Consider the following 13643-nt stretch of genomic DNA (forward strand, 5'->3'; position numbering starts at 1 on the left):
AGTAGATACAGAGCTGGATGGATAATCCTGGTCAATAAAAGCCCTCTTCAATCAGAACAGATTTATGCCTAACCGAGAGCGAGAGAGATCAAACAAATTAAGAGAAGGGCAGTTGGGAGAGAGACACACACACAGAGAGAGAGAGAGAGAGAGAGAGAGAGAGAGAGATAAACAAATTAAGAGAAGGGGGTTGGGAGAGAGAGAGAAATAAATTAAGAGAAGGGGGTTGGGAGAGAGAGAGAGAGAGAAATAAATTAAGAGAAGGGGGTTGGGAGAGAGAGAGAGAGAGAGAGAGAAATAAATTAAGAGAAGGGGGTTGGGGGGGGGAGAGAGAGAGAGAGAGAGAGAGAAATAAATTAAGAGAAGGGGGTTGGGAGAGAGACAGAGTCAGTCATTGAGATAAACTTGCTGTATGTATTGCCTGCTGTGCTTACTGTGCTGTATTTGTTGTACTTTAAGTATTGATCCTGTATCACCACATAGTCTGAGTACACTTAAAGCCCTGGCCACAGTCCATGCGGTTCCTCTATAACTCAGTTTCACATTGACCATATTGCAAAAGCATCACAGTCACGGCAACCAGATAGCCCCATTGAGCCAAGATGGACGCTGCTGGTAGAGGATGAGGTAAGTAACCTCATCACAATGTATAGCCCTTTAGGATCCTCTTACGAGAGGCACTTAACACATGGTAATATAATAATATGGTCATTTAGCAGATGCTTTTATCCAAAGTGACCACAACTCTGGTGTTATTACTCTGGTGTTGAAACCCACAACTCTGGTGTTATTACTCTGGTGTTGAAACCCACAACTCTGGTGTTATTACTCTGGTGTTGAAACCCACAACTCTGGTGTTATTACTCTGGTGTTGAAACCCACAACTCTGGTGTTATTACTCTGGTGTTGAAACCCACAACTCTGGTGTTATTACTCTGGTGTTGAAACCCACAACTCTGGTGTTATTACTCTGGTGTTGAAACCCCATGCTTCAAACAACTGCACAAACTCAAACAGCTAGTCCAGCATCATTATGATCATGGGTAAAATGATCCTAGTTCTGTTCCTAACACCAATTTCCACCCTCACTCTTCACTCTTCTTCTGTGTGTCGATGTGTCTCAGAGAGCAGCTGGGAGAACAGTGCCCCCCTCTGGAGGAGAGCAGAGGCGCAGTCAAACTCAGCTACACGTCCCCCATCTAACACCAACACCCTGGAGAGGCAGGGAGAGAAGGAGGGGGAAAGAGAGATACAACTGGTCAAGCATATGGAAAAAAGTGAGCAATATTAATCTCTTATAAGATAAAATGACAGAACACAAATCCCACAGAAGAACACATAGATCTCAGTAACCCTCACCTGTCAGCGTGCGTGAGGTTCCCAGGGTTCTGTGTTAGATACAGCCTGGTGCAGTGGGAGAAGTGTGTGTGTATGATGCTCTGGAGCAGCCTCTCAGTGTGGACGTCTACAGGGGGAACAGGGTCCTCCACTACCAGGACAACACAGCCCTTCAACAGGGCACGACACACACACAGCAGCCTCTTCTCACTGGAGCTGGAGAGGGAGAGAGAGTTGCAGACTGAGGTTTACGTTGAGGTTGATTTTAGTCAGAGGAGGCTGATGGGAGGAGCTATAGGATGACAGGTACATTGTAATGGCTGGAATGGAATAAATGGAACTTATCAAACATATGAAAACCACATGTTTGATTCTATTCCAGCCACTACAATGAGCCTGTCCTCCTATAACTCATCCCACCAGCCTCCTCTGATTTTAGTCTACACACTTGTCAATCTGCCACATACCTTTCACATGCACACCTGTCTCTCTCTCACACACCTGTACCCGTCTCTCTCACACATCTGTACCCGTCTCTCTCACACACCTGTACCCGTCTCTCTCACACACCTGTACCCGTCTCTCTCTCACACACCTGTACCCGTCTCTCTCTCACACACCTGTACCCGTCTCTCTCTCACACACCTGTACCCGTCTCTCTCTCACACACCTGTACCCGTCTCTCTCTCTCACACCTGTACCAGTCTCTCTCTCACACACCTGTACCTGTCTCTCTCACACACACCTGTACCCGTCTCTCTCTCTCACACACACACACTGTACCCGTCTCTCTCTCACACACACACCTGTACCCGTCTCTCTCTCTCACACACACACCTGTACCCGTCTCTCTCTCACACACACACCTGTACCCGTCTCTCTCTCACACACACACCTGTACCCGTCTCTCTCTCACACACACACCTGTACCCGTCTCTCTCTCACACACACACCTGTACCCGTCTCTCTCTCACACACACACCTGTACCCGTCTCTCTCTCACACACACACCTGTACCCGTCTCTCTCTCACACACCTGTACCCGTCTCTCTCTCACACACCTGTACCCGTCTCTCTCTCTCACACACACCTGTGCCCGTCTCTCTCTCTCACACACACCTGTGCCTGTCTCTCTCTCTCACACACACCTGTACCTGTCTCTCTCTCTCACACACCTGTACCTGTCTCTCTCTCTCTCTCTCTCTCTCTCACACCTGTACCTGTCTCTCTCTCTCTCACACACCTGTACCTGTCTCTCTCTCTCACACACACACCTGTACCTGTCTCTCTCTCTCACACACACACCTGTACCTGTCTCTCACACACCTGCACCTGTCTCTCACACACCTGCACCTGTCTCTCTCTCACACACCTGCACCTGTCTCTCTCTCACACACCTGCACCTGTCTCTCTCTCACACACACCTGTACCTGTCTCTCTCTCACACACACCTGTACCTCTCTCTCTCTCACACACCTGTACCTCTCTCTCTCTCACACACCTGTACCTCTCTCTCTCTCACACACCTTTACCTCTCTCTCTCTCACACACCTGTACCTCTCTCTCTCTCACACACCTGTACCTCTCTCTCTCTCACACACCTGTACCTCTCTCTCTCTCACACACCTGTACCTCTCTCTCTCTCACACACCTGTACCTCTCTCTCTCACACACCTGTACCTCTCTCTCTCACACCTGTACCGTATACAGCTGTCTGATACCCACCTGAGCCCGGCCCCTCCATAGTGTAGTGGGTAGAGGAGCTGTCCTGGCAGCAAGCTGACCCTTTCCTTCAGGTGGCACCTCTCCAGTGCCTGCCACACCTGGGCATCCCCATGGCAACCCCAGGGGTCCAGGTTGGAGCGCAGTGAACAGGAGAACAGGGTTGGAACCCGAGTTATGACCGCCAACCGGCTGCGAAGGTCGTGGAGACCCACACTAGAGATGTCCACCCCGTCAATCATCAACACGCCCCTTCGGCCCTCCACCAATCGGAACAGAGAACTGGTTATGGCGTCCAGCTCTGCTCCTGATCTGCTCACCACACCAACCTGTAGAGTAACATAAACCTAGTAGTATATACATGTACACATTCACACACCTACAGCAAAGTACACACAAACACACACAGAGAATCAAGGCCCACACACAAACCTTCTCTCTGGTCCGGGTGCAGAAAGACAGTTCAGCGGGTGATGGGTTAAGCTCTGTCTCATAGCTCCTGAACTCCACCACTCCCTCCTCTGGCCAGCTAGGGGGTGCTCTACAGGGCACAGACCAGGGGGGCTGAGAGAGGAAGAGAACAGAGGGACTGATATACAGTACCAGTCAAAAGTTTGGACACACCTACTCATTCAAGGGTTTTTCTTTATTTGTACTATTTTCTACATTGTAGAATAATAGTGAAGACATCAAAACTATGAAATAACACATATGGAATCATGTAGTAACCAAAAAAGTGTTGAACAAATCAAAATATATTTTATATTTGAGATTCTTCAAAGTAGCCACCCTTTGCCTTGATGACAGCTTTGCACACTCTTGGCATTCTCTCAACCAGCTTCATGAGGTAGTCACCTGGAATGCATTTCAATTAACAGTTGTGCCTTGTTAAAAGTTAACTTGTGGAATTTATTTCCTTCTTAATGCATTTCAGCCAATCATTTCAGCCAATCAGTGTTGTGACAAGGTAGGGGTGGTATACAGAAGATAGCCCTGTTTGGTAAAAGACCAAGTATGGCAAGAACAGCTCAAATAAGCAAAGAGAAACGACAGTTCATCATTACTTTAAGACATGAAGGTCAGTAAATGCTAAAAATGTCAAGAACTTTTAAAGTTTCTTCAAGTGCAGTCGAAAAACCATCAAGCGCTATGATGAAACTGGCTCTCATGAGGACCTCCACAGGAAAGGAAGACCCAGAGTTACCTCTGCTGCAGGTAGAGGATATGTTCATTAGAGCATTCTGCAGTGATATGCCATCCCATCTGTTTTGCGCTTAGTGGGACTATCATTTGTTTTTCAAGACGACAATGACCCAACACACCTCCAGGCTGTGTAAGGGCTATTTCACCAATAAAGAGAGTGATGAAGTGCTGCATCAGATGACCTGGCCTCCACAATCACCCGACCTCAACCCAATTGAGATGGTTTGGAATGAGTTGAACTGCAGAGTGAAGGAATAGCAGCCAACAAGTGCTCAGCATATGTGGGAACTCCTTCAAGACTGTTGGAAAAGCATTCCAGGTGAAGTTGGTTGAAAGAATGCCAAGAGTGTGCAAAGCTGTCATCATGGCAATGTGTGGCTACTTTGAAGAATCTCAAATATAAAATATATTTTGATTTGTTCAACACTTTTTTGGTTACTACATGATTCCATATGTGTTATTTCATAGTGTTGATGTCTTCACTATTATTCTACAATGTAGAAAATAGTAAAAAATAAAGAAAAACCTTTGAATGAGTAGGTGTGTCCAAACTTTTGACTGGTACTGTACATCTGTATCTGTGTCCTCTCTCTACTCTGTTTAATACCATAACAGTGCTGTCTGTATCTGTGACAGTAACTGCAACCTACATTTCTCTCTCTCTCTCTACTCTGTAGCCTACCTCTTTCTCTCTCTCTACTCTGTAGCCTACCTCTCACTCTCTCTCTACTCTGTAGCCTACCTCTCACTCTCTCTCTACTCTGTAGCCTACCTCTCACTCTCTCTCTACTCTGTAGCCTACCTCTCACTCTCTCTCTACTCTGTAGCCTACCTCTCTCTCTCTCTCTACTCTGTAGCCTACCTCTCACTCCCTCTCTACTCTGTAGCCTACCTCTTTCTCTCTCTCTACTCTGTAGTCTACCTCTCTCTCTACTCTGTAGTCTACCTCTCACTCTCTCTCTACTCTGTAGCCTACCTCTCACTCTCTCTCTACTCTGTAGCCTACCTCTCACTCTCTCTCTACTCTGTAGCCTACCTCACTCTCTCTCTACTCTGTAGCCTACCTCTCTCTCTCTCTCTACTCTGTAGCCTACCTCTCACTCTCTCTCTACTCTGTAGCCTACCTCTCACTCTCTCTCTACTCTGTAGCCTACCTCTTTCTCTCTACTCTGAAGCCTACCTCTTTCTCTCTCTCTCTCTACTCTGAAGCCTACCTCTTTCTCTCTCTCTCTACTCTGAAGCCTACCTCTTTCTCTCTCTCTCTCTACTCTGAAGCCTACCTCTTTCTCACTCTCTCGCTACACTGTAGCCTACCTCACTCTCTCGCTACACTGTAGCCTACCTCACTCTCTCGCTACACTGTAGCCTACCTCACTCTCTCGCTACACTGTAGCCTACCTCACTCTCTCGCTACACTGTAGCCTACCTCACTCTCTCGCTACACTGTAGCCTACCTCACTCTCTCGCTACACTGTAGCCTACCTCACTCCCTCGCTACACTGTAGCCTACCTCACTCCCTCGCTACACTGTAGCCTACCTCACTCCCTCGCTACACTGTAGCCTACCTCACTCCCTCGCTACACTGTAGCCTACCTCACTCTCGCTACACTGTAGCCTACCTCACTCTCTCTACACTGTAGCCTACCTCACTCTCTCTACACTGTAGCCTACCTCACTCTCTCTACACTGTAGCCTACCTCACTCTCTCTACACTGTAGCCTACCTCACTCTCTTTACACTGTAGCCTACCTCACTCTCTCCACACTGTAGCCTACCTCACTCTCTCTCCACTGTAGCCTACCTCTCTCTCCATGTGTGCGTGTTGGTCCATCTTCTGGATGACACCAGCACTGCTCTCTACACCACAGCTGGCTTGGACCAGGAGATGAAGAACCTCTCTCAGGCTGAGGGTGTAAGTCAGGACCAGTCCTACAGTACTGGGGTCTACCTCAGAGTCCAGTAGAGTCACAGAGACCAGGAACAGAACCAGTCCTGCAAAAGCATCCAACCACACTGATACCCACCTAGAGAGAGAGATAACGTTTTATTAACACACAGTATTTATGTGAATGTGTTTGTGTGTGTGTACTAGTTGTGTAAAGGGTCCTGTCCTCTAACCTGTCCAATAAAATGCAGTTGTAGCGACACACCAGGTGCTCGTTGAGGGCACCATAGCAACGGGTCAAGGGGTCGTCATGACTACCACTGGTGACCTCATCCCTGTGTGACTCAGAAAGGAGGGATGAGAGAGAGGAGGCAGAGTTTGAAACCATCCTCCTCACCTGACCCGAGACTGACCTGTAGTATGACTGAGAGAGAGAGAGAGAGCGAGAGAGAGAGAGAGAGAGAGAGGATAGATAGATGGAGGAGAGAAATGGAAGAACAGAAGGTGAGTATAAGAGAAAAATGCAGTTTGCCAAGTAACATAACTCTGTCTCCATGTGTTTCTTACAGAAACTAAAGCAGATCAGTGAGTCAGTGATGTGATTACTCCATCTAGTGGACAGGAATGCACTTACAGCATATAGACAGACTAAAGGCATCAAAAACACACATTACATGTTATACCATTACATTTTATATCATTACATGTTATACCATACCATTACATTTTATATCATTACATGTTATACCATACCATTACATGTTATACCATACCATTACATGTTATACGATTACATGTTATACCATACCATTACATGTTATACCATACCATTACATGTTATACCATACCATTACATGTTATACCATACCATTACATGTTATACCATACCATTACATGTTATACCATACCATTACATTTTATATCATATCATTACATGCTATACTGTACCTGTATTGTGAGGAAGAGGTAAGTCAGGACCGGAACTATCAGGATGAAGAGAGGGGAGATGTAGCCAATCAGCAGCACTGTCACAAACACCTGCAGCCAACAGGAGAGCCAGGAGAGGAGGTGGGCGGGGACTAGCTCGTCAATCACGTACATCTCCTACAGAGAGAGAGAGACAGACAGATACATTTTAACCTATTTTCTATACATTTTTATAAAAAATAAGGGCCATAATGTCATTGCTTATAGATCCTCTCTCACCTGTGATAGGCTGCGTAGGACCAGAGAAGAGGGCGTGATCTGGTAAAATCTGAGAGGAAGGCGGAGCCGAGCAAAGAGCAGCTCAGAGTGGAGACTGGCAGACGCCTTCAGAGAACCACCCGTTACTGCTAATGCTACACAGCACACGGACAGAGCTGAAACACACACGCTCGCGAGTCAGACAGTAGGCCACACACACACACACACACACACACACACACACACACACACACACACACACACACACACACACACACCTTGCAGCAGCCCCAGTACAGCGTAGACAGATAGTCGTGAGTCTCGTAGCTCTCTCCACTCCTCCAGCCCCTGTAGTTCTTTAGCCTGTCTGGTCCACACGGCTAACAGACCGGTTTGACACACACCCACCACACAAACACACACCTGGGATAATACAGTCAGCAACACCCAGCCCCAGCCACACACATGCAGGTACAGCTGAATACACACACCGTTCACCTGCAGGGAGAATACACACACGATTATTCTGTCATTTTGTAAACTGCAAGGTTGGGATTAGAAGAGGAAAATACTGTGTTATAACAGCTGACCTCGGGACAGATTCTGATTGTATTCTATGTGTAGATTGACCCTAGATCTGTTGATCCTAGATCTGTGTACTCACGCCATGTTTGGGCAGAGGTACAGTGTTTGCTTCTGTCTCTCTCAAGGTATCACTACCGCACCTGTTAATGAGAGGGGACATTTTATGTATTTGTGTGTGTGTGAGAGAGAGAGAGAGAGAGAGATGGAGTGGGGGAAGGGTTAGTGAAGGAAAATATGTATGTGTGTATGTCTATGTCTCAGCATGCATGACCACAGATCAGATATGATGAGAGAGAAGTAATACGGGGAGGACCAGGTCAGGGCTCTGCTCTGTCTCTCTAATGCTCTTATCTCTGTGAGGGGGTTAATGTTGTGGATTAGAAAGCTTTGTAATTTAGCCTTTCTAACCCCCTCAAACACGCCATGACTCGCGTGCACACACACACACACACACACACACACACACACACACACACACACACACGCCACCTCTCATCTATCTCAGCCTTTGCACGAACCTCCACTCCCTTTCCACTCTCTCACACACCAGCCTCAACCCATCTCACCCTCATCTTTGTACTTACCTCAACCCGACCTTGCTGACGTAATCTCACATTTTCCCCTGCACAAACCCCCCCCAACCCCTATCTGACCAATCAGACCAGCACAGATGAGAGACCCTTGTCCAATCAGAAGGCAGAGATTAGTTTGGGGATGAGCCTCGGTCAGTCCCTCGATGTCGCATGGCCAGAGAAACTGAATCATCTCTGTGTGTGTGTGTGTGTGTGTGTGTGTGTGTGTGTGTGTGTGTGTGTGCATAATCCAAGCCTTCTCATTATTGTGTAAGCAGGTTAGGTAATAACATAACATACAACAGCTTAGGGATGACAGGGGACATGCTTTCTAGTTAATAAATAGAATAACACACACCGATCTGAGTGCTCCTCGAGACAGCTTTTCTTGACCCCATTTTCTGAAAGAGTGCCATTCTCTGAAAAAGAGATTCATAAAGATTTAGAAAAAGGATTCCGGTACACACACAGAGGGTAGAGGGTTGGATCAGGTCAGATTTGTACAGTATCATGCTAATGCTAGGTAAGTGTGTGTGTTACACACTACACAGGTGTGCTCCTGAGTGGCGCAGGAACTGCATCTCAGTGCTAGAGGCGTCACTACAGACCCTGTTTCGATTCCGGGCTGTTTCACAATCGGCCGTGATTGAGAGTCCTATAGAGCAGCCACAATTGGCCCAGCGTCATCGGGGTTTGGGTTTGGCTGGGGCAGGCCGTCATTGTAAATAAGAATTTGTTCTTAACTGACTTGCCTACTTAAATAAAGGTTAAAAAATAAATACCTGTAGTTAGTTACCTGTGTGAGAGACTTCCTGTGAGAAGAGGAAGTGGTCCAGATGACAGAGGGAGTGCCAGGTCTGTCAATCAAAAAGAAACAGGGCGGGGTTAGGCAGAAGTCTTTACGTGTGTGTGTGTGTGTGTGTGTGTGTGTGTGTGTGTGTGTGTGTGTGTGTGTTACCTGTGTGAGGTGCAGTGCCAGGGAGGGCAGTAGGTTAAAAGGTGAGCGTAGCAGTGTGAACAGACAAACACAGGTGAACACCTGAGACGCTGTCAGAACGTTACCATCATCCACCAGCACATACACACCCAAACTGGACACACACACCTGTAGAGACACAGAGAAAGGGGAGTGTGTGTGTGTTAGTACATGTTAATCATCCATCACCATCTATCAGTCCTCATCTACAGTATCGATCAGTCCACAATAACAATCACAGACCAAACTATCCGATCCCAGATCCATTCATCAATAATCACTGATCCTTATCTGTGATCCAGTCAGATTAGGGTTGATCTCTACACATTATTGAAACATCTAATATCCTTTCCAGTGCTGTATGTGCGTGTTAGGTTTGTCTCTCCAGGGCTCAGGTAGGCGGACACCAGTCTGGACAAAAAGCTGTGATTGGATGCTGATTGGATCCCTCAGATTGCATATCAGCTTCTGGGTCAGAGAGGTGGTAGGAAGATTACGACCGAAAAATGAAACGCACGCAATGTCCCAGACTGTCCACAACGCTGAGTCTGTATTAGTGATCAGCTTAGGACAGGGCTTTGCAACTACCCTCTCTCTCTGGCCAGAGGGACCATGGGACACATTAAAGTAGGGGGCTTTTTAAACACAAATCCCAATTCATTAACAAGGCTTATGTAGGTCTACTTTCTCATCAGTGTTGATGATATTGACACTTTTGTACTGTTTAGTAACTGAACTAGGCAGCCTTGGTCCTGGAGAGCTACAGTGTTAACAGAGTCTCAGCTGGTGTCCCAGTCCAACACTGACCTTCAAACTCTAGCACCTGTCTGTTAGGGTATTTCTGAGGGAGAGAGATGTCAGGAGAGGTCATCGGTCAAAGACGGAGCTCCGCCACCTACCAGGAAAGGCACACAGACGCGGTCCAATAGGGAGAAGGCCGTCAGGAATCCCAGAATCCTCAGCGTCTCCAGCTCCTTCTCTCTGGCAATGCCCACTCTGCACTGGAACCACGCCTCCAAGACCAACAACTTCACCATCTAGAAGGATAGAGAGGAAGATAGAGGGGAAGATAGAGGGGAAGATAGAGGGGAAGATAGAGGGGAAGATAGAGGGGAAGATAGAGGGGAAGATAGAGGGGAAGATAGAGAGGAAGATAGAGGGGAAGATAGAGAGGAAGATAGAGGGGAAGATAGAGGGGAAGATAGAGGGGAAGATAGAGGGGAAGATAGAGGGGAAGATAGAGGGGAAGATGAGAGGGGAAGATAGAGGGGAAGATAGAGAGGAAGATAGAGGGGAAGATAGAGGGGAAGATAGAGGGGAAGATAGAGGGGAAGATAGAGGGGAAGATAGAGGGGAAGATAGAGGGGAAGATAGAGGGGAAGATAGAGGGGAAGATAGAGGGGAAGATAGAGGGGAAGATAGAGGGGAAGATAGAGGGGAAGATAGAGGGGAAGATAGAGGGGAAGATAGAGGGGAAGATAGAGAGGAAGATAGAGGGGAAGATAGAGGGGAAGATAGAGAGGAAGATAGAGGGGAAGATAGAGGGGAAGATAGAGGGGAAGATAGAGGGGAAGATAGAGGGGAAGATAGAGAGGAAGATAGAGAGGAAGATAGAGAGGAAGATAGAGAGGAAGATAGAGGGGAAGATAGAGGGGAAGATAGAGAGGAAGATAGAGGGGAAGATAGAGGGGAAGATAGAGGGGAAGATAGAGGGGAAGATAGAGGGGAAGATAGAGGGGAAGATAGAGAGGAAGTGGGAATAGAGAGAGTTGAGTACAACAGATATTAGATCACTTAGAAAAAGAGAAAAAGACAGGAGCCAAGGAGTTTTGAGGTTACTAAGAAATTGAAAAAGAGTGTGAGAGACAGACTTTGATTCCGTTCAGCATCTCCTGCACGAGCTGCTGTCTTTCTCCCCTCACTCTCTCCTGGCTTCTCTGAGGGGGAAAAGACATCGTTACACACATACACAGGTCTGCGCCACGCAGCCACACACACACACCAACAAACACACTCTCTCTGTTACCTGTAATAGCCTTGCCCTGCGTTGTACAGCAGAGGTGAGCGGTACCAGCAGGAACAATACAGCTAGTCCCGCCAGAGAAGAGGGACCCAGCTCTCTCCACAGCAGACATACACACACTGTCCCCTGCACCCAGGAAGACCACAGGGCAGACAGGGAGACTGGGAGCTCTGCTAAACGTCCAACGTCAGTCCGGAGTGGGGTTAACGATGGGGCAGAGGAGGGTAGACACCCAGGAATACTACACCGGGACAGGGCCTACAGTAGAGAAGGGAGAGGAAAGAGAGAGGAAGACAGGGGAGGTGAAGGGAAGGGTGTAAGGACAAGGAGGGCAAGCATTTAACAGTGTTATTTTATTTTCTTGAATGTATGTTCACTGAGAGAGAGAAAGATGGATGTCTCTGTACCTGTTTATACAAGGCTCCAGTCAGCGCTGTCTGAACTCTGACCTCAGTCATCCTGCTGTGACGCTCACACACCTGCTGGACCAGGGTGTGGCACACTACAGCAGCCAATAGTGCCAGGGCATGGGTAAGTCCAGACCAATCAAAGACAGGCTGGTTCTCACAGTAGAGAATGCCACACCTGGGGGACAGGTGAGTCGGTGGGGTGTAAGGAAGAGGGTATAAATCACCTGTGTTTATACTTGCTGAATCTAGACATTCTGTGCTCTTACACTTTTATAAATGCTTTATTACATTTTTTTACAGATTCATTCAGCAATATGGGAACAATATGGATTTGAAGATAACGCCACAGGAAATGTGTACGTGGGTGTGTCAATGAGTGTGTTTATGTGTGTGTGTGTGTGTGTGTGTGTGTGTGTGTGTGTGTGTTTGTGTGTGTGTACCTGAGGGCCTGAGGGGGCAGGAGGGCCAGTAGGTCAGAGGTCATTCTCAGCAGGGTCACCTGGAGCAGTGAGGGGCGGAGCCACCCATACAGATGACACAGCAGGGCGGGGCCAGACAGGTGAACACCTGGGTGGGAGGTGTTTCCACCCAGTGACTCCTCCTCTCCTGACTCCTGGCTATGACTCCGTCCCTCTGTCCTCCGGTGGTGCTGCTGCTGCTGGAGGGCTGAGCATAAACTCTGGGCTGAGTCCTCATCGCCAAGGCAACACAGGTCCGACAGCTGTAGTCCCCTCCTATGGCCCGCTGACACGACTCTGACAGCAACCACAGCACAAAGGACATCATCAATCAAAGAAATCTGCCAGTTAAGTAACATACATCAGATACATTATGTTTAATGATAATGATGCATCTAATGTGAAAATGTTAATATTGAGTGTTACCTGTTAATCCACCAGTAGGACAACCGGCTGAGGAAGGAAACATCCCTCTCCAGAGTTGGCTTCTGTCCCATGCAGAGCGGGAGGAGAGGAAAAAAGAGAGTAGCAAACTCATACAACTTTAACATAGACCTACTGTTCTTTTCACCAGTTAACCCTCAAACAGCGCAAACAGGATTAGACTACCCTTCTTTTGTTTTCTTTCATTTTGGGTAAAGGGATTACATGATTAGTCTTTAATACGTTGTATTATTATAGGCTATAGCTTCTGCTTTTATTGATTGCTGTATGCATAAAATATATCATAATTAACACATTGTTTAATTTCTGCGGAGATCAGCTGTGGACAGTCTGTCAGACTTACTTTTAAAAATGTTTATGAACCATCCTTTTAAACCTGTGACCTCTTAAAGCTTAGGCTACTTGTATATGGCCTCCCTCGTCGGTAGAGAAAACTCCGAACAGACACTATAAACTCCACAGAAACAACAAAAGAACGAGAAAAGAAAGAACCAAAAAATAGAAAAAATTGAACTCACCTGTTTTCCGCCCCATCTGCCGGAGAGACGGAGAGACATACCTGGGGAAGGACGCACACGCCTGTTTGGCCCCGAGCGAGGGGATGGAGTTCAAGAGGATGGAGGGGACAATAGCTCGCGGGGTGAATGGCCTAATGTCCTAGTATGTCCACATCTGCACGCGGCCACAGCAGCAGCAGCAGCAGACTGACAGCAGCACGCGACATTAGGCTATGATCTGGTCCATTTCATAACAGTAAACAACCTGCAAGCACGATTTATGCCCCAATTTGTCCATTTACGCCTGGTGATCTCTTTTCTTTGTTGTTTACCTTGGCGGTTTT

General features: G+C 47.4%; 1 protein-coding gene across 1 annotated transcript; it reads right to left on the reverse strand.

Annotated features, from left to right (window-relative positions):
- Positions 1–332: 332 nt before the first annotated feature.
- abcc13 (ATP binding cassette subfamily C member 13) lies at positions 333–12855 on the reverse strand. The gene is given in 18 exon segments (XM_082966037.1): positions 333–1213; positions 1360–1554; positions 3064–3393; positions 3395–3624; positions 6066–6288; positions 6383–6573; positions 7098–7253; positions 7356–7510; positions 7613–7875; positions 8850–8910; positions 9288–9348; positions 9450–9596; positions 10367–10504; positions 11339–11404; positions 11494–11748; positions 11898–12075; positions 12341–12655; positions 12785–12855. Coding segments are annotated over 18 exon segments (3156 nt in total). The 3' UTR covers positions 333–1092.
- Positions 12856–13643: the final 788 nt, after the last annotated feature.

This window comes from Salmo salar, chromosome 19, assembly GCF_965601325.2.
Source record: "Salmo salar chromosome 19, fSalSal1, whole genome shotgun sequence".
NCBI lineage: Eukaryota > Metazoa > Chordata > Actinopteri > Salmoniformes > Salmonidae > Salmo > Salmo salar.